The sequence below is a fragment of the Gopherus flavomarginatus genome, chromosome 10 (assembly GCF_025201925.1).
Source record: "Gopherus flavomarginatus isolate rGopFla2 chromosome 10, rGopFla2.mat.asm, whole genome shotgun sequence".
NCBI classification, from domain to species: Eukaryota; Metazoa; Chordata; order Testudines; family Testudinidae; genus Gopherus; species Gopherus flavomarginatus.
The window spans coordinates 76,226,595-76,251,917 of record NC_066626.1 but is presented as its reverse complement, the minus strand read 5'-3'; the positions used below and the strand labels follow the sequence as shown (position 1 = coordinate 76,251,917).

The following is a 25,323-nucleotide window of genomic DNA, read 5'->3' as shown; positions in this document are numbered from 1 at the left end:
GCCCTATGCAGGTTGGGTCTGCTCGGTCTGTCCCTGAGCTTGGGGCACTGGGCCCGTATGTGGCCTCGTTGGCCACAGTGATAGCAGCCCATATCTTGTGGGTCCCCTTGAGTGGGTCGGATGGACCTGATGCTGGATGTTCCCCTTTTGGGGAGGTTCTCCATAGGCCCCCGCTAGGAGGTCCCATGATGACTCTCTCTCTGCGTTGAGGCAGGCCTGCTCCTTCGAGACTCCTCCCTGTTATCCCCTGCTCGACTGTCCACAAATTGGTCAGCCAGCTGGCCTGCGTGCTGCGGGTTCTCCAGCTTCTGGTCCGTCAACCACAGCCTCAGGTCGGACGGGCACTGCTCGTACAGGTGCTCTAGTATGAATAGGTCCAGTAGGTCCTCTTTAGTTTGGGTCCCAGCTGTCCACTTGCGGGCATACCCCTGCGTCCGGTTGATGAGTTGTAGGTATGTGACCTCACGGGTTTTACGCTGACTCCGGAACCTTTTCCGGTACATCTCAGGAGTCAGCCCAAACTCGCAGAGCAGGGCCTGTTTGAACAGTTCGTAGTCCCCTGCCTCCGCCCCTTTCAGTCGGCTGTACACCTCCACAGCTGTGGAGTCCAGTAAGGGGGTGAGAAATGAGATCCTGTCTGCAGGGCCAACCCTGTGCAGCTCGCAGGCATTCTCAAAGGCCATCAGGAAGGTATCTATGTCCTCCCCCTCCTTACGCCGGGCCAGCAAGCACTTATCAAAGCTCTTTGTAGGCTTGGGTCCCCCCTCACTCACCGCAGCCGGGGCCCCACTGCTCGCCAGCCGGGCCAGCTCCAGCTCATGTTTACGCTGTTTCTCCTTCTCCTCCAGCTCACGCTGGCGCTGGTTTTCCTCATGTTTAAGCTGGTTCTCCTCCTCCAGCTCACGCTGGTGCTGGTTCGCCTCATGTTTACGCTGGTTCTCCCTTTCCTTCAGTTCTTGCCTCCTTAACTCGAGCTCTTCCCGTCTCAGCTTCCTGTCATATTCCAGCTGCATCCGCTCCACGGATGCTGAGCGCTGCTGGGACGATCCCCTGCTGGGGGGTGAGCTTCGCTGGGAGGATCCCTTGCTGGCCGGGGGGGGTCACGGTGCCCTCGGTATTCACTGGGCTCCTCCCCGCCCTTCCCCTAGGCCTAGGAAGGGGGGGTCTCGGGAAGCCCTCAGCTGCCGGCTGACCACTCCCAGCTGGGACAGACACCAGTGCCTGCGCTGCATCTGCTCGGCTGCTTCCCTCAGAGACAGGGCTCCGTTCATTCAAGCGGTCTCCCTCCTCCAGCCGGGCAATCAGCTGGTCTTTGGTGAGTCTCCCACTACGCAGCCCCCTCTGCTTGCACAGCTCCACCAGGTCACACTTGCGCCACTTGGCATACATTTTCCTGCTGGCCACTCACAGACCGGGGTGCTCGCTGCTCCCCACGGTTTTCAGGGAGACCCCCAGTGCACCAGCCCTTCTTGATGTCACCACCTCTCTGCCAGGGTTGAGCTGCAGACTCCTCCGCCCCTGGGACCGCTCGCTGCAATCCTCTGGGGGACCCTCTTACTGCAAAGTCCTTCTCACTGTGCACACACTCCCAGGGGTTAATCACCCCTAAAATCGTCCCTTCGTTTTACTGCTCCCCAGTCACTTACTGCAGGAAGCGCCGTCCACGGGGTGCAGTATCTCCCGCCGCTGCCACCAGTTGTCACGGAGTGTGGGAGAGTCCGGTCCTGCACCCCTCTTCCTGGGACTCCACAGAGACTCTCAGTCAGCCAGTAAAACAGAAGGTTTATTGGACAACAGGAACGCAGGTTACAGCAGAGCTTGCAGGCACAGTCAGGACCCCTCAATCGAGTCCTTCTGGAGTTTCAGGGTGCTTGGATCCCAGCTTAGGATACCCTGAATTCCACCCACACAGCCCCAAAACGAAACTGAAACTAACTCCCTCCTGCCAGCCCCTTCCTTTGTCTAGCTTCCGGGGCAAAAGGGTTGACCTCCCACTCCCCTTGCCTAGCTCAGGTTACAGGCTCAGGTATAGTCCATCCCCTAAAGTCCTCCCCTGCTCTCCCATCCCCCATGCAGACAGCCTCTACTCCATCACAGAAGGGACCTCAGGAGTTCATCTAGTCCAACCGCCTACTCAAAGCAGGACCAATTCCCAACCAAATCATCCCAGCCAGGGCTTTGAATCTATGAATACCAATAACAACACATTTGCATTTATATACTGCCTTGGAGGCAAGGATCTCAGAGTGCTTCATAAACTTTAATTAAGCCTCACAACACTCTTGTGCCAGAGAGGTGTCAGGTTCCTCCCAGGTGTCACACAACTGAGGAAGAGGCAAGAGAAAATCCCCTAAGAGTCTCAATTCCATGTGCTAACATTATTTGCACTTGTATATCAGTTAATAAAGAGAACCAGGAACATTTTTATTTCAGCACAAATTTCAGCTAACATGGAGATTTGGATATATGAGTTTTTTTGGGAAAAAAACTGAGGTATCATTTAAATTCATTTAATATATAACCAAGAACCAGCTGTCCCCGAAATCTTGTCATTTCAAGAGCTCACACATTTTGTTTGCCTGTATGTTCCATGTCTTCCTAAAGTCCACTGTTGTAGGCTAGTAACAATGCCCTGGATGACAAATGTCAAATGTAATTAAAGAATAGAGAATGGGGGGAAAAGAAAAAAGAAAGCTGGTCACATCTACCCTTCTGGATTATGTCCTCCAGGGCTCGGCAGTTTTTCTGGTTCATTGAACAAAACTCAATTAGAGAACCAGGTTATGAGCTATGAAACTGCTGCATGGTCACTGGAATGCTGTGACTGCCAGTAAAACAGCACAGTACCGTGGCTTCTTGCCAACCTGAGACAATCAGCCATGCTATTGACCACCTCTTCTTGTATCCTCTTCCTGACAGTGGCCAGAACTCTATGAGTCAACGGAAAGTGCAACAAATGCTTTCACTGATAACTACACAATTATCTGTCTATAGGGAATTATCTTTTCACCATGCCAATTAGTGGCTGGCTTACGCCCTGGAGCATGGTTGTTAATATTCAGGATTATTAAAAAAAATCATGATGTAATTTGCATCAGGTTCTTAGTAGTAGTAGCAGTATCTCTGTAGTATCTGTGCACCAAATACATATATTTATATGTCAGTTCACATCCATGTATACTATTGTGCCCAGGTATCACAGCTTTCATGACAAGATCAGTAGCCAGTGTACTGATAATACATGAGGAACAGCATCACATAAAGCAGCCAGAGATCACCAGAAGGATGTTGTAACGAACAAAGGACGGGAAAGTCATAATTTCCTCTTACCCTCCACCCTACAGCTAAAATAGGATACATGTTTTCCTCTTTCCTTCTCTCCTTTATCGCCTTCCCATGGGTTTTTCCTCCTTCATGCTCTGTCTATGGTGCTGAATACTAACATATTTCTTGATTTTGTCCGAGTAGTCCTTTTTTGGTTGGCAAATTCTTCATATACCAAGAGTTTATTTCACAGTTTTAAATGTACCTAACAGTCAGGTTATCTGCCCAGTGGACACATGGGTTTTCTGTCTTGCAGGTAACCAGTTGGGGATTTCAATACATGCCAAAGCTTCTCATTATGCTGTATACACAAAACATGACAGAAAAGAATCCCCATGCAACAGCACTGCAAGTCTTGGTTGACATTTCAGTAGGATTAGCTTTTCACTCACTGACAAGTCTATAGAATTGCTTGTCTGATAATCAGAGCACCAGGATACCACATGTACAACAAGTAACAAAAAGAGGATTTTCAATTATTCAGACAGCCACTCTTATCACTGTACATCTCCCCAGGATAACTAACTACCTGAATCTAACAGGGTACCTATGGGTAGATAACTGCCCAGGGTATTCATCAGGGGCTTGCTGTACAAGAGCAAATAAAGTGGTGAGTATTTCCTCCCTCTGGTCTTCCTGCCACCATGAAATATCAGGTCAGAAAATCTGAGCCTTCTACCAGAAAAGGAAATTAGCTTTGTCTGAGAAACTGTGTGGAGCTACCAAAAGCCCTGGTGAATAGTTATGTTCCATATGCTTCAGGCTGGCTCCGATACTCATGGAGGACTGCAGCCTTCCCCTCTGTGCATACTCTAGGAATTTGGAGCAGTTCAGCTGCTTTCCATTCGGATTTGCAGTTGCATTCCATATTTGTACAGCACCGAGCACAGCGGGGTCATGATCTGGGACAAGGGCCACTCGGCACTATGGTAATACAAACAATAACAATGCACGCGACTGTTTGCATTTAAAGTCAGTTAAATAAAGCTGTTGTGGTTTGAGAGAAGCATATCCTAGTCTAGAGGAAAAATTCAGGCCCTTTTTAATTTTATGGGGAGTGCACAAGCATTGTGGAATCCCATTGCCTAGCCCTCTGCCTCATGTCAGGCTCTGTGCAATGCTAGCCCCTGTGTGTGAAGACAGATGCTCATTACTCTGCACCATACTTTTGTTTCAGTCGCACTGTGGGCTGTGCCTGCTGTGTAATCAATAACAGCTAACAAGGAATGATTTCAGTTTGTGACACTTACTCGGGGTGTTCAGCAGACGTGACTTTTTGCAGTGGTAAGCCACCTCCTGTTCACAGTACTCTGCGCTGTTTATCATGGCCTCAATCTGGTCCAGGTTGCTGCTGTAGTTAAAGTACATGGCATATGGTTTCTCAGGATCAGCCCCTTGGACTCTGGTTAGTTCTGTGTTGTTGTGCTGTACCGCAGTCCAGATCTTATCTTCTGTTAAACGAAAGAAAATGAAAGGGGTATTACAGCAAACAGGGAACAATGAGTAGCTGAAGCCTGATGTTTTTCTCCATTAGACACAGAAGCAGCATTTCCCTGGACTCAAAACAGCCTCCTTGTGATAAAGAGCTGCTCCAAACAAGTGTGGATTGCCAACGGCCATGTCTACCTGAACCGAGTTACAGACCAAACTGGGGCTGATGTTACAGAGCCTGCTGAGTCTGAGATAAAACACCAGCTTCCGTGGATCCTGTGGACACTGCCCTGCCAGGTATCTGGAATAACTGAGATGCATTTCTGCTGTCTTAATCTCATGAGAGGAGACACATTAGTCAGACCTGTTTGCAAACATTTCAAGACATTAAAGCATGACTATTCTTTTATGACAATACATTAATTACTGATGATGAACTCATAGGTGCCACCTGACACAAACAGAAATCTAAGCAGAAAGTTAAAACCAAGATGAAATCCATTTTGGCCAGTTATGACTGTGGTAGTTTGAAGGAATCTGACATCTCATTACTCTTCAAAACTCAGATTTCTACCAATTACTGCAACCTTAGTTAAGGACAGCACTTAACTACACACCTAAACTTAAGCATGTACTTAAGTGCTTTTCTCAATCAGGGCCTCTGTGAGTCATCCCATTTTCTTCAGTGGGGCTACCTGCAGAGCAAGGTATTTCTCAGAGTAAAGAAAACAGAATCTGGCCTTAAATAAATGTAGTCTATCGACCTAACCTTTCAAACATTTACTACTGGGAGGAGCGCTTGTAGTCTCATTCAAGTGAATGGGACTAATGATGATAGTAAACACTAACTCTTCAATAAATATTTGCCAGATTTGGCCCGATACTTGCACTAGCATTTCACTAATACACATATGCAGTTGATTCCTTTTTTTTATTATGCAGGGAGAATGACCCTGCTCACCTATATGTTCTAAAGAGGAAAACTGAAAAAAAAAAGAAAGAAAGAAAGAAAAAAGAATTCTAAGGCCAGAAGCTCCACTAAGATGATCTAGTCTGATTTCCTGCATCACACAGGCTGTACATTTACAACCAGTAATTTGTGCATGAAATCCAATAACTTGTGGCCACTAGATGCTCTGGTAATTGGGGGTGCTATAAATTCCACTAAATTGGTGGATTATGTAGAATTCTAGTAAGTGTATAAGTAACTGAATGAATGCCTTTTTGACTGATTATTATCTGCATGGAGATACTTGGATGACAGACAGTCATAAATATCTAGTGACAATGAGGTGGCACAGAAAGTGTCAGGAGTTTACCTACAGCAAGCCTGCTCATCGACTAGATTTAACACCCAGGCAGTTTACAAGTGCAGGTGGGCCCCATTTGAGCTGCCTGATTGGCCAAGCCACCCAATTGACTCAGAGGAGCAGCAGACCTGCCCTTAAGATCAACAGCAGCAAGTACACTCACTGCTGAAAGCATTCACCCATGACTGTGACAGCTACTGTGTCTGCTCTTCCCAGCCTTGCTCCAGTCCTTTTCCCTGGCCTCACTGCACTCCAGGTAACTTGGCTCTGACCGTAGGCTCTGATTTCTGACTTTGGCTCTGACCTGTGACTCCAGTTCTGACCCAGGGCTCAGACTCCTGATTTCTGCTTCCAGTTGTGACCCTTCATTCTGGCTACTGACTCCAGCTCAGATCATTAGGCATTACCTCCATATCCTGCTCCCTAACAGAAGGTCAACTCCAAGAACTGATTTCATGTCCAGACGAAAATACAGTTCCAATGCCTTATAGCAAGACCTTCAAGCCCTGAAAGTCTAAGAGTTTGTGACCAGTAATCTGTGCATCCATTCAGAATATTGTGATCAGTTCTATGACGATGGGGGGAAAGAGAGAGAGAGAGAGAGAGAGAGAGAGAGTGAGTTTGCTTATACATCTATAATTCAATTCACAGATTCTGAGAGAATCAGGGATGTTACTTTCAGAGCCTTGGGGCTGAATTAGAACATTAATAATCAAAATATTGGTGCAATGTTTAATATATGAAACATAGCTAAGAGCTGGAAAAATCACTACAAATTCAAGTGCTTAACAGAAATCACCCCTAATGCTTGTAAGTAAGGCATGCAACACATTGCCCTAAGACCTCATCCCATGCCTGCTGTGCATCTCAAAGCAGTAATCCATGTCAGCCAGAGTCCCTTGGTTTTTCTTCCACATTCCCCAAAACTAACACCACATGGGAGGGATTTTCAAAAGCTCTCAGCACTAACTCTGCTGCCATTGAAGTCTGTGGGAGTTTTACCGCTGACTTCACTGGGGACACAGATGTGCAAACACTGAGCATCTACGAAGTAGAGCTGCTTGGGAATTTTTCAACAAAATAATTTTTTGCTGGAAAATGTCAAGTCAACAAAACTGAAACTCTTTCCAGGGATGTCTTGGGTTAGACAAAACTTGCTTTGAGAAAGGTTTCCCAGATCCAGGAATTTCAAGGTGAGGGCAAGGGATAAGGGGGGAGGGAGACAGAGAGAGAGACCCCAGAATAGCCAAAAGCCTTGTTGGTAGGGTACTCAGAGAGAGCAAAGATTTGAATCCAAATCTCCTACATCCTACGTGGATGCCCTAACTACCAAACCACTCTTGGAAGGAAGCAGGAAATCTCTTTCAATCTCTCATTTTTCACTGAAAAACATTGAATGGTCTCAGTTTCATCCTACAATGGAAAGAGGGGAAATTCTCAACTCTGAGAAACATTCATGGCATGGGAAAACCATTCTCTATCCAGCTTTAATTTAAAAATCCCACTCTAAATGCAATAACCATTCCCACTGCACTGCTGGTAAAGTCACTGTAGAGTCAACAGAAGAGTAGAGAACTAACCGGCTGATGAAGACGTAGATGGAATGGAAACGTGAGTCAACTGCTACATAATAGTAGTAAAACCAACGTGCACTGTAGTGGCAATACTTCCCTTCAAGAAGTGCAATAAAGTGCACTAATTGGCTAGCCATACTTGGCTTTCAGAGCTTTGTGTTAGTACATGTAGAAGTACATTGTGTGGGTAACCAATATAACCATACACAAGATCAAGCGTTAACAGAATTAAATTAAAAAAGTTTAGGAAAAACTTCCTTAAAAGATGAGAGGTGTTAAACTATGAAACAGCCTCCCCAGGGGTGTGTTGGAAATCCCATTAACTGAAATATTTAAAATGGGTCTCGACAAACCACTAGCAATTGTAGCGTAGGGAACAAACCTGCACTGACAAGTGGATTGTACTGATGATCTAACAGATCTTTCTCAACTTCCTCTGTGACTGCTCATTAATTCTCATTGGGATTGTTATTACAGCTGTTCTGAGCTATTCCCCAGGGACCTGAACTTTAATGCAACGTGCTTTCTCTTCTCCCCACTGGAGCCTGTGGAGATGGCATGTTTGCTACAGGTGTTCTGTCACCGGCTTTGAGTGGAAAAAGCATCTGGGTTTGCTGTTGGTCTCTCACACAACTGTCTTTTAGAGAGGTTGAAGTGAAATAGCTCTGGGAGAGGAGGCAGGAAGGAGATGGGGATACAGAGAAATTTATACTAACTTAAGAATTTTTTTTTAATCCATTGATGCACCTTCTCCTATGCTCAGTACTTTACCAACAAGGAATCAAACCTGGATTGCCACTTCAAAGATCCTTGTTGATTTCTGCTGTTTGAGATATATTCCATTGTTTGCAATGGTGTAGGTCAGTTGGTCCCAGGATGTTAGAGAGAAAAAGTGGATGAGGAAATATCTTTTATTGGATGAACTTCAACAGACCTTAGGCCAATAAAAGATATTACCTTACCCACCCTATCCATTTGATATACAGGTATTTGTTACCCTATATATCACTAATGCTACTCACAAAATGCACAGCCTCTGCACATTACACTGATAACAGAACAAGCTCACAAAGCAGAAACTTTACATATGAATGGGTGCAAGTCACCACTTTCTTCACCCTAACTACAATAGATACATTTCCTTCTCTTGCTCGTATGCTGTACATTTTATGAGTTAGTGACCAACCACTTGAGGCAGACCACAGCCTAGGTTTTATAGTCTCAATTTTCTCTCTCTCTTTTTGCTCTTGCTTTTACAAACACAGGGAAAAGAGGCAGTAGAAAAGACTTTAAAAGGTCGGATCCTACACGGAAGCCTACAGAGAGGAAAGGTGTCCCAACATACTATAGCTATATGCCAATTGATCCAGTCTGCAGTGTTGTTGTAGCTGTGTTGGTCCCAGAATATTGGAGAAACAAGGTTGGTGAGGTAATATTTTTATTGGACCAACTTCTGTGGGGGAAAGACACAAGCTTTTAAGGTATACATAGAGATCTTCTTTAGGTTTGGGAAAGGTTTTCAGCATGTCACAGCTAATCGAACAGATCTGAAAAAGAGCTCTGGGTAGCTTGAAAGTTTGTCTCTTTCATCAACAGAAGTTGGTCCAATGAGAGATATTACTTCACCCACCTTGTCGCTCCAATATCCTGACCTTATCATAACTATAACACCACTGCACACACCAATAGAAGAGATTTAATTTTGCCCTCAACAACATGAAGAAAAATACCAGATTCTTTTGACCAATTGTGTCTCAGGGTTCTCAATGTGCCCTGTGCCTCCTTGTGCTACCATTGAACAGCATAGAGGGCAGAGAAGCCATGACTGCAACATCTGGAAGAACCATAATTATATTGTAGGGCAAATGACGGTTCTTTCTTCTTCGAGAATGTTGCAGTTTGGGCATTGAGTGTGGGGAGTCTTGGCCATAACAATCAGAGAGATTGCAGCACTGCTCTTATCAATTTGATGCCTGCTGTGGCCACCATATTGAGCGCATAATGTTTATTGAAAGTCAGAGGGTTGCTCTACATGGTTGTCCTGCTGAACTCAATGATGGTCATACTTCTGAAGCAGGGTGAAGATTTTGAATATGCTTGAGTGGAATGTGCCTTGATGTTCAGAGGGAGTGGCTCACTATCCAGCTAGCAGCAGGTGGAAATACTTTGTCTGATGCAGTGTAAGAGTCTGGGATGAAATTGCTTGGCCTTCTGATGTACCAGATATGACCATAAAGAGATGGGGAGAGAGTCAGAAAGACCTAGTATGTTGAGGCAGGAAAGCAGGGCTCTGGATAAGTCCAGGGTACAAAGAGTCTTCTCTCCCAGAAACGAGTGTCGCTTCGGGAAGAAGACTGTCAGGAAAATGGAGTGTTTCAGCTGGAATTCTGAGACCATCATAGAGAGAAACATGGGGTGCAGTTTCATCACCATCTTGTCTGTGAAACGACATGTATGGTGGCTCACACTGACTCTCCATGCTGATATGCAACTTATAGAAGACCATCTTGATGGTAAGATGGTTCCAAGAACAGTTCAAAGGAGACTCTGTAAGTCACAAGAAGACAACATTAAGATCCCACATAGAAGTCAGGTCTCTAACTTGGTTGGGGGGAGGTGTGAAGATGGGCCTTAATTAGTCCTGACACTACACGATGCAAGACGACAATGTGACTCAATTAAGGCACTATATACTGATATTGCAGCCAGGAGGACCTTGAGAGAGCTAAATGCCAGTTGAGTCCCTCATCGGTGAAATACTGGGTCTATGAGGGATTTCCAGAGTGATCACTTGTGGTTAGTTACCACATTTCTGCTCAAAAAATCTGCTAAGTCAGCGGTTCTCAAACTTTAGTAACCTGAAGATCCCCATTTTGATTTAAAATTTTGTCATGGACCCCCAAGCCCCAACACCGGCTCAGACTCAGGCCCCGCCCCCTCTCCACCCCTTCCCCCTAAGGTCCACTGCACTCTACCTCTTCCTGCCTCCGCTCCACTCCACTCCTCCTCTTCCCTGCCTCTTTCTTCCCCCTCCCCCTAGCACCCCCTGTTCCCCAGCATGCAGGAGGCACTGGGAGGGAGGGGGAGTGGATTATCAGCATGGCCCTCAGACCTCCTGGAATACCCTTGTGGACTCCCAGAGGTCCATGAAGCCCAGTTTGATAAACGCTGTGCTAGGTCATTGTGGACCCTCGGAAGGTGTAGAAACTGTGGGTTCCCCCAACATCAGTGACTCCCAAAGCTCAACAGCCTGTAGACAATAGGGAGGATGATCAAGTTGTCATAAACAGATAGCTAAGGGTTAATGTTCTTTTACCTGTAAAGGGGTAACACCAGTAACCTGAAACACCTGACCAGAGAACCAATCAGGAAACAAGACTTTTTCAAATCTGGGTGAAGGGAAGTTTTGGGTATGAGTTCTTTGTTCTTTGTCTTGGTTTGGTGACCCTCTCGGCTCTGAGAGTGATTTTTCTATCTCCTGGCTTTCTAATCTTCTGTTTCCAAGTTGTAAGTACAAGGATAGTAAGACAATAGGTTTATATTGTTTTCTTTTGTATTTACATGTGTGTAGTTGCTGGAATGTGTTAAATTGTATTCTTTTTGGATAAGGCTGTTTATTCATTTTTTTCCTTTAAGCAATTGACCCTGTATATTGTCACCTTAATACAGAGATCCTTTTATGTCCTTTTTTCATTCCTTTTATATAAAGCTTTCTTTTTAAGACCTGTTGGAGTTTTTCTTTAGTGGGGACTCCAGGGAATTGAGTCTGCAGCTCACCAGGGAATTGGTGGGAGGAAGAAGTCAGGGGGGAAATATCTTTGTGTTAGATTTACTAAGCCTGACTTTGCATACCCTCTGGGTGAGGGGGAAGAGAGATTAGATCTCTCGGTACTTGTGTTTCCAGGACTGGAAGCAAGGAATCTCCTAGGGTCATCCAGGGAGGGGAGCCTGAGAGGAAGTAACAAGGATACAAGGGGAGAGGGTTATTTCCCTTTGTTGTAAGACTCAAGGCATCTGAGTCTGGGGGTCCCCCAGGGAAGGTTTTGGGGAGACCACAGTGAGCTAGGCACTGTATAATTCCTGGCTGGTGGCAGCAATTACCAGGTCCAAGCTGGTAACTAAGCTTGGAGGTTTTCATGCTAACACCCATATTTTGGACGCTAAGGTCCAGATCTGGGAAGAAATGTTATGACACAAGTGCCTTCATGTCTCTTGATATCGTGCATCACTGACATGTAATTTGTCAGGATTTGCACTGTGGAGATTCACAGATGCTATATAGACCATCCTGGTGACACTCTGTTCCAGGATGCTTATGTGTAACATCAGGCACCCTGCATCTGAAGATGGTTCAGGTGGGCACCCCAGCCTGTCCCTGAGTTTTTAATAAGCATCATCATAGGGGAGGGGCCTAAAAGGACACCCTTTTCCTCATATTCAGGTGACCAGCCACCACATGAGCTCTCACAGGACTAGAGGTGGGACAGTGATCCATTTATTCATAAGTCTGTATGGGGAATAGACAGTCCTCAGTCAGTGTTGTAGAGAATACAGGCAAACTCTGGCAGGTAGTATTACATACTTGCACATAGACACATGGCCTAGTAATCCCTGGCATGTATGAATTGTTGTCATCAGTCTTGTCCTTATGTTGCGCACAACCAACTGAAGGAACCTGACCCTGTCCTCTGGCACAGAGGTGCATGCTGATTGCGAGCTGAGTAGGGTCCCCATCTGAAATGGTGTGAGAGGCAAGTTCTCTCCACTAGATCTGCTAAAAACAGGGGCAGGATATGTTCTAGGGCTACTCTGGTCTTCCTGAGACCGGCTCCTGATCAGTCAGTCATCCAGGCATGAGCAGACATGAATTCCCTGTTTCCTTATGTGTACCACCACTACTGCCAGGCACCTGTTGAAGACTCTCGATGCCATGCAGAATCTAAGGGCAAAAGCCTGTATTGATATGGGTTGGGCCCCACTGTGAATCTTAGAGACTTCCTGGTGACAGAGTGGTTAGCTATATGGAGATTCACATACTCTAAATCCAGATCCACAAACCAGTCTTGAGCTTGGAGCAATGTAATGATGAGGGCCAAGGTTTACTATCCTGAACCTGAGATAGCATATGTATTTGTTGAGTATTCTCAGGTCTAGGATAGGACAGACTCCTTGTCTTCCTCAGAAAAAGGAAATATGGGAGTAGAAGCCCTTTTCCCTGTATTCATGAGTAACCACTTTTATCGCTCCAAGAAGGAACAATGAAGCTACTTCTGTTTGCAATAGGATTTTGTAAGAAGGGTCCCTGAAGAGAGTTTGGGGAAGGGGGTGAGCAGGGAGTAGAGAAAGGATGGGATGGTATAGCTGCAGGTGAAAATGTCCAGCCTTAATCTTCAACCATGCCCAATGGAATAGGGTGAGGGGGCTTCTGAAGGATGTAGTTCACAGACTACCTGTGGTGCAACTTGAGTGTCTCATCAGTTCTGACATGTAGAAGGAACACTGTGCACCACTGAGGTTGAGGAAGCTTGTTGTCCTGTGCTATACTTCAGCAGTTTCTTGGCCTGGTACGCAAGTTGTCTGTGGTAAGATGGCATATGCTGTTTTTGCTGATGATGTGGTTGAGGAAGGCATGATTTATAGTAGGTTGGAGGGGCATAAATTCCTATAGTATAGTTGCTTTGGAATCTTTCAGCAAGTGTAGCTTAGTGTGAGTTCTCTTGCTGAACAGTTCCTAGCCTGTGAAAGCAAGTCCTCAGTTGTGGTTTGTACTTCAGAAGGGATGCCCAAAGCTTTGAGCTATGATGCTCGTTGCATGGTTAATACAGTGGCCATAGACCTGGCAGTGATGTCCAATGTATTCATTGCCTCTTGCAAGGCTGGTTTTGCCATGAGCTGGCCTTCTTTTAAGATACTTCTGAGCTCCCCTCTGCTCTCATGGGGGAGTTTATTAACAAAGGATGTTAGTCTGTCTCATGTTAGAAAGTTTATTTAGCCAACCGGGTCAGCAGTTGGCCACTCACAGTCAGAGTGATGCAGATGAGCATGGATTTCTCTCAAACAGTTCTGAATATCTGGGGTCCTTGTCCATTGGTGTGTCCTTGGCTGAACACAATTTCTCTTTTACAATGGAGACACTAGGAATTCAGAATTAGGTTTCATATAAAAGTAGTCAAACAACAAAGGGGTACCTGGTACCTTTGCTCAATGAACTTCACTGTTGCTGTTATAATTGCTGGCATCTGTCTTACTGAGTCTAAAAGTCCCTCATTGATGGTAAAAGTGATCCTAGCAGTGCCAGAAGCTATTATATATCAAATAACTTTTGTTATGTTCAAAACATTCAGAGTTTTTCGAGAAATTAGCAAATACTAGAATATAGTCAGAAAAGACACCACTAGGTTAATGCAAGACTTCATCATCCGGAGTTATCAATAGAGATTCTTTCAGTAGCAGAAAATGCATATATTAAAAGATAATTAAAATAATCTATTAAAGTAATTGAGTGATCGGGGGAAGTGTGCTGATAACTGATATTTGTGAATACAGTTGGACAAAATTACCGGAGACATTGATGGATATGAATGGTTGGTGTCTTACACAAACTGTTAGACCTGGCAAACAGATATTTTTTTTTATTTTTGGGTTAAGAGTTCACTACTTATCCTGGTCACCATTCCAAAGTGTCCAAGCAACAAACTGAATGACCCATACAGGTTACGAGGAACATAGAATATGTCACTTACATCAGAGCAGGTTTCATGCTGTCTTATGTTCTCCTCCCTCTCATTTCACATCCTGAAGTAGAGGGCAGAGTGGATTATGCTATTCTAACACTTGCTACTCTAATACTTCTCCAGTATCTCTGTTCACTTTTGCACAATAAGCTTTTTTTTTTTTTAGTTTTATTTTATTATTAAAGGATGCTATCCTGCAGGGGTATAAATTTGCAAACATGCCCTGATAAATTACTGCCTGCCTATAACAAAAGCTATGGGAGTGGTGTGAATTACCTTGACCAATTTCAATTGATGTTTATTCTGAAGCGTACTGATGATTTTTAAGAGCCACATTTTCAAAGACAGAGGTCCAAGATAGAAATGCAAAAATGTGTATCTGTATTTACATATACCATCTGCACTCACATTTGAAGCAACTCCACATACAAACAAGTATTCAGCAGTGGAAATAGCTATATGCACCTTGTCACAGCCCTAAGGGCTCTATTTTAACATGGTGTCTGTATGGCCAATTGTCGGTCATCTAAAGGTCACACTGGTACCGTGTGCAACACCGTGGTGTTGTGTGCCATCTTAAGGTGCAGTGTGCAACATTATAGTGCCGTGTGCATTTTCCCGCTCTTTTTGCCTGGTCACCTAAGGGTCAGGCTAGAGCTGTGTGCATAATACCGGCGTGCCGTGAGCAAAGGGATCCAATCTGACCAGTAGTAGTTCAGTTCAAATGATCAGATTAGGTTTGCGTGCAAAATAATGCTAGTGTGCTGGGTGCAGCTTCTAGTAGCTTCTAGTGTGCTGTGTGCAGATTCTATCTATGTAGAGGGCACCAACTCAGAACCTGGAAGGTGAAGGAGCTAGGACCAATCAGATTCTGACAAGTGTAAAAGAGTCTTCGAATAAAACCATGCCTCGTACCAGAATCTGCAGGAGTATCCACATACTGACTGAAGGACCTGATCAACCCTTCAGCCAGGGGTCTCCTCTGGATATAGCCGGCTCGGGAAGTGACATTTATTATTTTTTTTCCAAATTATCTTCTACGGTTTTGGTATGCTTCTGGTGTTCGTACTGCTGATCAGCTGCACCTGGAACACGATACTTGCTTTCTATTTTTCTGTGAATACTCTGTGCTTTGCTTAGTCTCTTCTGCAGAACTGTATATTGTTGTTATTCGGTATAAAGTGTGTGTATACAGCATAAGAAAGTTTAATTGTTGTATTAATAGCTATTGTTGGTGTATTTTGTGATATTTGGTTAATGTGCGCACAGTTCATTTAATTTAGTGTATTTATTTTACTTTTTTAAAGAGCAGTTAATTTTTAATCATTTGGTTCCTTGTTAATGGATGTAAATAGATTGCTTCAAGTTGTGTAAACATTTCTTGTTCTAATAGTACTGTTAGTTGGTAGAAGTGCTCCTCCCCAGCCCAAGTTGTGATTTTCTCCCTGTTAATAAACGGCCACATGGTGTTTTGAAGTTTCAATTTGTCTGGTTTTAATTTTCCTCTCTCAATTAAAAAATTCAACCGAACCTGCATTAGGGATGGACACACCTGTAGCTTCCTGGTTGCACAGCTCTGCAGAGACCCAGGCCTCAGCCTTTTGAAAAGGTGGCCATTAATACTGAGACTGGAATTTATTTCTTTGTAGGTTTTCTTCTATGAGAAACATTCAATTATTGAGTGATTGTGAGTACAGACTAAGCAGAGTACCACTGTTTCTACCACCCATCATCTATGTGATCCTTAAGATATGTAAATTCTTTATTTAAAGAAACCCAAGGAAGATCATTATCACTTTAATGTCCTTATTATATTTTTTCTACATTGACTTTAATTAATAAGCTCTCCCTCGGCTGTTGTGCATTTACAAAGAGAATGAGAAAGCAGATTTTTAAGCAAGGGTTGCTGTTTTACTCTTCCCCCCGCCCATGATCTCAAATTTATTTAATTTATTACTCTGCTGGTCAAATTTTGAATCAGGCTCAAATGCTGTAGCTAAAAGGCAGCTGTTATAAACAGATAAGTAAGAGTTAATAAAACAGAAGTACTTCATATAGCTTTTGCCTGGAAAGGGTTAACAAAATCAGTGAGCCTGGCTGTCACCTGACCAGAGGACCAATCAGGGGTCAGGATACTTTCAAATCTTGAGGGAGGGAAGTTTGTGTGTGTGTGCTGTTAGTTTTTGGTGGTTGTTCACTCTGGGGGCTCAGAGGGACCAGACGTGCAACCAGGTTTCTCTCCAATCTCTCCGGTACAGGCTCTTATAAGTTCAGAATAGTGAGTACTAGGTAGATAAAGCGAGTTAGGCTTATGTTTGTTTTCTTTATTTGTAAATGTGTATTTGGCTGGGAGGAGTTCAAATGTGTATTTGGCTGGAAGGATTTTAATTTGTACTTGAATATTTAGGCTGGGAGGGTATTCCCAGTGTCTATAGCTGAAAAACCCTGTACCTATTCCATTTTAAATTTACAAAGATAATTTTTACTTTTTTTTCTTTTCTTTAATTAAAAGCTTTTCTTGTTTAAGAACCTGATTGTTTTTTTTTTATTCTGGTGTGAGACCCCAGGGGATGGGGTCTGGATTCACCGGGGAATTGGTGGGGAGAAAGGAGGGAAGGGGGAGAGAGAGGTTATTTTCTCTATATGTTAGGATTACTGTCTCTCTCAGCGAGAATCTGGGAGGGGAAGAGAGAAGGAGGGGGGAAGGTGCATTTTCCTCTCTGTTTTAAGATTCAAGGAGTTTGAATCATCGTGATCTTCCAGGGTAACCCAGGGAGGGGAAGCCTGGGAGAGGCAACGGTGAGGGAAAGGGTTTACTTTCCTTGTGTTAAGATCCAGAGGGACTGGGTCTTGGGGGTCCCCGGGCAAGGTTTTTGGGAGGACCAGAGTGTAGCAGGCACTGGAATTCCTGGTTGGTGGCAGCGCTACAGGTTCTAAGCTGGTAATTGAGCTTAGAGGAATTCATGCTGGTACCCCATCTTTTGGACGCTAAGGTTCAGAGTGGGGAATTATACCATGACAGCAGCAAATGCACTTCGAGATGGCAGCCAAAATCCCACCAAAGAACCCAGAAGATTTAAACTCAGTCTTCGAAAGCCAATTTCCTAAAGGCTTGTTAGTTCATTCCAAAATGCAAAAGTGACAATGTTTTAATTTCAGGGTAATGCTACAGCTTTATGATTTAGCAGTTTTATTTAATGGTCCAATTTACTAGGACATTATGGGGTCTGAGATAGTTTTACAGCACAGGACTTGAGCACTTACAGCACATTTCAGACCCTCAGTCTAGCTTCACCAATACCTCCATCATCCTGCTGGAATTCTCCCTGTTGTCTTTGATGGCACACACATTAAAATGGAGTAGGGAGGGAGGGGAGAGGAGGAATTAGAGCAGCTGGACAACTGTTTTTCAATGCGTTCTGTATTGTTTAATTCACATTTTTATTCTTCATCTGGAAATCTCTCCGTAGCCCACATTTCACCTATGGAACTGAATCACTCTTCCGTGATTTAGGAGGTTTGTCACAAAACAAGATTATTCAGACTGATTAAATTGCCAACAAGCCAAACATATGGAAAATGCTACAAGAGCAAGAGAAAAATTGCTCAGAGAGCTCATAGGATATATATTTTTTGTGGTGTCCTATACAGAACATCAAATCTTGTCCTTAAAGCTGCCCTTACCACTACAAGAGTAATATGTGCCCACCTGAGATGACGCTCTGGCCCTCCCATAGTGCATTGTTTTTAGCTGTGGCAGCAGTTAAGCAAGTAAATATAAATTTCCCAATGGACATAAAAAGGCAATTTCCCAGTTCATTAAACATTAATTTTTCTAGCTTTCCCTGCTGGTTCCCAAAATGTGTGTGCTTGTGAAGCTCTCTCTCTATACTCAGCCTCCTCCTACATTTTCATCCATTTGGTGACACTTCAACCCAGCATTTAAACTCCTCAATGCATCTGCATGGAAACAATTCTGAGTGGGTTCCAATCCCACCCCCAGGCCTTGGGCTGACCATACTCCCTGATGATACTGACAATATAATACCTGGGGCCCTACTCTGTTAGGGATGCAATGACCTACACCACTTTGAAGACGCTTAATCTCTCCCAGAGCTGGCCAGCAGGCACCAGGAATTTGCACCCACTACTTTGGTATAGACTGCCCTTCCCAATGCGGTGACTCTGCTCCTTGGGCCAATGCAGGAGGAGGGAGGTTTCTTTCACAACTGTGCATAAGCTTGCCATTATAGAAATGCCATTCTGAGACACAGAGGTGGCACACCATCATCTTTCCAGCCTATTTCTTGGTGAGTATCCACCAGGACGTTTCCTGTGGTAATCCCATGTAAATACCATTGACTGTCAATGGGACTTTAGCTCCTGATGAAAATGAGGCTCCTAAATCAGTGTTGCAATGCCAAACACAGGAACACTTTAATATCTTAAAAATGTGAGGCTAAGTTAGTATATTAAGCATGCATGGAATCATGCAGGAGCAGAGCTGGTTGTATCTCTGCGCTAGCTAGACATTGCAAGATGGCTGTTGACAGCTCAAAAACTTTGATATAAAAACTTTGATATAGTACAAACGTTTAAGCTTTTCTTTTTTTTTCAATAAGATTCTGGAGCATTTAACTAGAATCCAAAGTAGAAGTTTAAAAATTGTCAAAATCTGGAGCACCCTGGAAAATGTCAGGTGTCTGAGAGAGATGTTGCAAATCTTTTTACAATGCCTTGACTATGAAAGGTACTAAATAAACATCAAGCACTTATATTGTTGCCCATTGACAAATTAGAATTAGATCAAACTCTTAGGCTATGTCTAGACGGCAGTCAGCAGGTGTGACTGCGGCACAGGTAGGCATTCCCAAGCTAGCTTTCATCGAGCTGGAGTGCTAAAAATGTCAGCAAAGCCAGAGCAACACAGGTTAGCTGCCCAAGTATGTACTGCAGGGCCCAAGTGTACTTGTAATCAAAAATCCCAAAGCTAGATAAAGACTCTTGGGATTTAATGGGAGTTTTGCCCTTGACTTCTAAGGTCCAGTCTCTATTTAAATAGCATTTAAATTAATTATACATTAGTAAAATTAACAAAACATTGTGAAGAGTGGGGACAAAGCAAATGGGTGTACCCACCACTAACTTGGTCCCTAATGGAATGTCATTTAAACCATTCAAGCGAACAATGTATCATGCAATGTTTAGTCTCGAATGGCACAAAAGTTTAATTTACGCAATGGGTGTATCTGTGTGGTAACCACTAAAAACATGTATTTTTAAAAAGTATAACAAAGAAGGCCCAATTAACTCATGTAACAAAGGTCATTATTAATACTATTATTTATCAAGGTCCTCTGCTTAAAAAAAAAAAAAAAAAAAAAAAGTTGTTTAAAAAGCAAAAAATTTAAACTGGTCCTTTAATTAAAAAAATACGTTAACAACAATATAATTAATAAAAGCAAAAAAAAATAAAAAGCTAAAAAATAAAAATTTTAATCCACAATAGTCACTTTTTTTTTTTAATTTTAATTGGCAATTTCTCATTGGTATAATGTTTTTTAAAAATGGTCTCCCCGTGTCACAGCTCTTCTAAATTTAACGCTACATCCTATTGTCATATTATTTGTATTCATAATTTTATTAACCTTTATTATGCTATGTTTATACTGCCAAATTAAAAAAAAAAGTTTTGAAGCAAGTAATATATACAATTAAATTGCTTGCAAAATTATAAAGTGATACAATAATTAATGGCATTAATCATGTATCAAGAAGGGGGACTGTTGGGACATATCTGTCTATATCAATATATACTGTGAGTCATATATCCATGTAATACACGATAGGTTATTAAGGCCTGGTATGAATTATGCGTGCTTAACATGAATACGTAGGTTGCAAGTTAGCAACCGAAGCAAGAACTATTAAAACTATTTGTGCGGAAACAATCTTATGTTCCAAGAACAATGCAGAAAATCAGAGAAGGAAACACCACCAGCTCGATTATATAAAATTATAAAACTGTATAAAAATTGGAGAAAATGGCACACCTACGATCATGGCAGCTCACCCAGGACTGTCTCTTTGGAATTGTGTGGGTAGAAGGCCTAGTAAACAAAGGCAAAGAACGGATGATGCAACAGAATGAACTATAAATAGCTGCCTCTGATTTATGCAAATCGGAGTTATTTATTAATCCAAAAGCCTGTGCAAATATCAATGTGGTTTTTGGCAGCTCCCTGCATCCTGACTGGCTTGAAATCTCAACTGACCATCAGAACCATTCTGACCTTTGACAGACTGAGGCCTTATTTTCTGCATGTAATTAGTTATATAACATATGGGTCGGGGGGTGCAGGTAAACGAGTTGGTTCAAATGTAATAAAAGTGTCGAGCATTGCAGGAATTATGGGGGGGGGGAAGATTAGAAGTGATTTTATAAATCACAAGGGTCACTTTGATGGTTTAGATGTCCGATTATCCATTTCCTGCAGCAACTTTTACAATCCCTGCTTATGACTGTACCTTAAATATGATTTGTATGCGGTATTCTGAAAGATGGAAAATTAAAATTTTCCTTGGCTCTACAAGATAGTTGATATTTGCATTTCAAGTTCAGATTTTAATGAACAAGAAGAGGAATGTTCAGCTACAGGTAGGGACCATTTCTTATTCTCTAACACAAGGTTCCTTTATGGGAGTTTCCCAAACAAATTTCAGACTAGCAGTAAGAGCCACAAAAGAGGACTCATCTTCCCTTGCTCTGGACCTCCATAAAAATGGATAAATAACCAAATGAGATAAAATTAAGCATTGATCTTGTCATACCGACTTCTAAGTGTTGTTTAATGGCCCAGGGTCTGTGTACAGCAAAACTGAAGAACTAAAGAAATAGAGGAGGGGTATCATGCTGTTCATCATCACCAAATCTTTCAGATACTGAGGTTAATATGTATTCCCTAGGAAGTGTGAAGAGGTCATTTTAAACACTCTCCATTATAGAGTAGCAATACAAGTACATAGCTGTAGGTTGCATGACTATAGACTTAGTACTGGAGGGTGTGAGGAAATACACAAGACAGATCAATAGACTTCAAGCAGGAAGAGAAAGAGAACAAGCTTCAGAGAATCATCACCAATGCTACACCAGTTCTGACCAGTGCAAGAGAATTTAATAGTAGACAATTATTGAATGACTTGCCTACAGGGGACATCTCTCTCTCTAATTCAACTGTAGATGTTCTCATTATCCATCATAGATGTTGAAATTCTCTTTAAATCCTGCTCTGCGTTAAGGTTAATGATATTCAGGGCAATGAGTTCCATGGGTTAATTATGTGCTGGATGAAAGTATTTCCTTTTAGCAGTATTAAGTGTGTGGCCTTTCAGTGTCATTAAAAGTCTTTTTGGTTTTGAATGACGTGAAAATGCAGATGGAAGCACCTGATTTACCTCTCCAACATCACTATATGCCCCCTCTTACACATCTCCTGTCTAAACCTGACATTCCCAGTCTTTCCAGCCTTTCTTTGCATAGAAGTCTTTCTGTGACTCGTTAGGTTTGTCCCTGAATACCTTCTATTCCAACAATCTTTTTTTAATAGTAACTAGAAATGAACACAACCTTCAAGATGAGGCCCTTATAGAGTACCCCAAGGTCTTCTCTGTTCTTGACTAACCTAAATAATAGTGTGTCATTTGCAATTTGTCACCTCACTGTTCAGCCATTTTTCCAGATCATTAATATAATGAACAACAATGGTTACACAAGGCATCGTGAGACACCCCGCCGTTAACTTCTTGCCATGTTGAAAATAGAACATATATTCTGTATTCTCTCTCAGAAGCACACAGACAGGCACACACTCTATGCTTTCTTCAGAATTTTTGTTCAGTGCCTGACTACCAAGGTGATACGCTGCATAGAAATAACTAAGATTAGATAGATAATCATGTATATTAACTAATAACACATTGGTACCTTTCCATGTCTAGATCCCACACCAACTGGGCGTTTTAAACAAATTAGACACCATCATTTGGAAAAGCAATTGTAATTCAGTCCCAGTTAATAACTAAGACCATTGTCCCTATGTGATCTAATAGGAATAGATGCATTTAGTTGTAGTTGTTACTGATTGTTAGCTACATACGTAGGATAAATTCTGCTCTCAAAACCTCATGGCAGAGTTCATCTCAGATGATTTGCCTCTTCTCACTGAAATCCCTGCTTCAAAATGTCATATCCACTGCAATGCAAAGTAATTAGTTCATAACACTACTACGAATACAGGCAACATGTTATCCTTTATCTGGATTTTCCATAGTTTCATGTCACCCCTAAATTTCTCAGACTAACTCTTTGGGGCATGAGTTGTACACCTATTCTCAGAACTACACTAATAACAACAATAAACTAGTTGCACAGAGAGGGAGGATGGTTTTCTGGTTAGGTAACTAGATTGGCTAATCTGCAGTCAACTCCCAGCTCTGCCTCACTCTTCTTTGGTGACTATAAACAAGTAATTTTCTCTCTCTGCTTCAGTCTCCCATCTATAAAATGGGGAGAATGATAGAGCTAGCTGGAAAATGGTTTTATTTCCCCATCAAAAAAATTAACCTTTTTTTGGAAAACCAAAACCCAGAACTTTTATCATTTTCAGCAACCAATTTTTTCAAATATTAAGAGAAAGAAAATTAGCTTTGAGATTTCTGACTTTCCACTAAAAAAATCCAACATTTTCAAAGAACACAGTCTCTCTCTCTCTCTCTCTCTCTCTCTCTCTCTCCCCTTGGTGACAGACTGTAAATTCTTTGGAGCAGGAATTATTGCTCCCTCTGTGTATGCACAATGTCTAGTACTATGGGGTCCCATCTGGATGAATGCCTACGTGCTATTTATAGCCTTTTTTATTTAAAGTTAATTTAGTAATTTTTTATTAAACTACCAAGGATTCAGCTCCTGTTGCTACAGTTTCATGCTAAAAAATGTAAAAAATGACCTCTGGTGCTTTTCTCAAATTTGGAGACTCCAGGAACACACGAAGACCAAGGATAGTGACCGCAGACACAATTACAAGTAAAAAGTATTATTTGTACTACTACAAGTTTAATTAAAGTAATAATTAAAGTTACAATTCTCAATGAATATATAAATCCTACAAAAATATATGCAATGACTGAGGCTGTAGTTATGCTCACATCCTCAAAGGTATTCTAGGATCTTTCAACATATGAGTCTCAAGAGAGGAATGGTCCCTGCTGGGGTTTCCCATGGAGTTGTCTCTTGAGGTCTTCCGTCTTTTACCTAATCAGGCAACCTCTTTTATATCATTCTTCTGACCACATCTAATACCTTATGCATATGCATGAGTGTTTCAATGCTCTTTTCCTCAGCTGTAATTCCACACCCTACAAATATTGTTTTTCACAGGTTTTCTTAGTTTCCCTTATTGTCATCAGCATTTTTGCACAATATGTAACGTGTGGTCGGGACAGAACATTCCATTATGTTACAATCAGGTATCCCATGGATTTGGACAATACATTGCAGTCTAATGCAATCAGGTTTTCTGTAACATAACCTATTGGCACAATTTCTACAGTAATCTTGTGACCTTAATGGCCTAGGGTTATTCCTAGGTCACCCACTCATGTCAAGAATTCTTAAACCTATGGCCTAGTCTTGTTGAGCTAAAATCTTACAGGCCTTAGCCTATAGGCCTTGCATTCTAGCCAGGCTTTACTTATATACCTAATACACACTCATCACTCCTAAATACTTGTCAATCTTATACTTCTATAATCCTACAATTTACATCTATTTAGCATACATGTATTATATATGAATTGAGCACAACACCAAATAACACAATGATAAATGGATGATAAAATGAACTAATTGGCTATGTATTGTAATGTAAACATATAGTAATAATAAATATTAATATTAATTATGGCTCCATATTGCAGTCCAAAAACACCATGCTGAGGAGAAGATGGAACTCTGCCTTAATACTTGAGATTCAACAACAGTTGAATGACACTTATTAAATATTTGTTACACCTGAATAAAAACATGCTTAATCATTAACTTGTGTGTATGTTTAATTAACATATAATGACTGCCCAATTACATCACCATGAAAATTTAATTTGAGACTCTAAGTATGAGTTTATTGAGGAAGCAATGTAAAGGCTCACGTTGTGCCCTGGATTGAATCTGGAGGGGATGTGCGGCTGCCTAATGCAGCCAAAATTACCAGCCTAGCAGAGAGTATGGTATGGTCCCCCATCTGTAACTGGCCAGTGAAAGTAACCAGTGCAGAGTGGGGAATGGCCCCCATTCCTTCCCCTTTTCAGTCAGCTGTGGCCCTTGGCTATATTTTGGCTTCTCCTTGAACAGAGTGAGAGAAGGAAGAGAACTGGTCTCTAGGTTTTAGGGCCAAAATCTGCTCTCAGACAAGCACATTCAGCTCTCCATGTGAATTGCACTCAGATCTTTACGGGGAGATTGAACTGAGATTCTCTTTTGTGATCTGCATTTGATTTTAAACTATAGGACAACAACTTGAAGAGTCATAACCAAAAGACTATCTTTCTAGGTTCCGACCTTGGCTCTGATCTATGCAATATCTGAGCTGCTCCTAAGTGTAAGAAGTTACAATGGATATCTCTCATTTCCTCCCCTGGTGGTATGAGGCAGGCTTAGGGGCATTGATTTCTATTTTTTTAAACAATTATTGAATATAAAAAAGCACTGGTGTCAGTGAAGGTATTGTGGTAAAAAAGCTTGGACAAAAAAGAGCGCTTTACAATTAGTTCAATGCAAAGAGGTTAGTGGTCAATTCCTGTTTCACTAGGCTATGAGCTCTACAGTTTTAGCCCAGTTCTGGAGAAGGTTCCATCTCCCTCAGTCACGAATCTTTCCGTAATGGTAGACAATGT

The 25,323-nt window shown here is 42.4% G+C and overlaps 1 protein-coding gene across 1 annotated transcript in view; it reads right to left on the bottom strand.

Annotated features, from left to right (window-relative positions):
- The window catches only part of CNTNAP5 (contactin associated protein family member 5), a 439,165-nt gene that overhangs the window by 131,918 nt on the left and 281,924 nt on the right, over positions 1 to 25,323 (bottom strand). Inside the window, exon 13 of the mRNA XM_050916993.1 lies at positions 4,575 to 4,775. Within this exon, the coding sequence (XP_050772950.1) occupies positions 4,575 to 4,775 (201 nt within the window). The remainder of the gene's footprint in view (positions 1 to 4,574; positions 4,776 to 25,323) is intronic.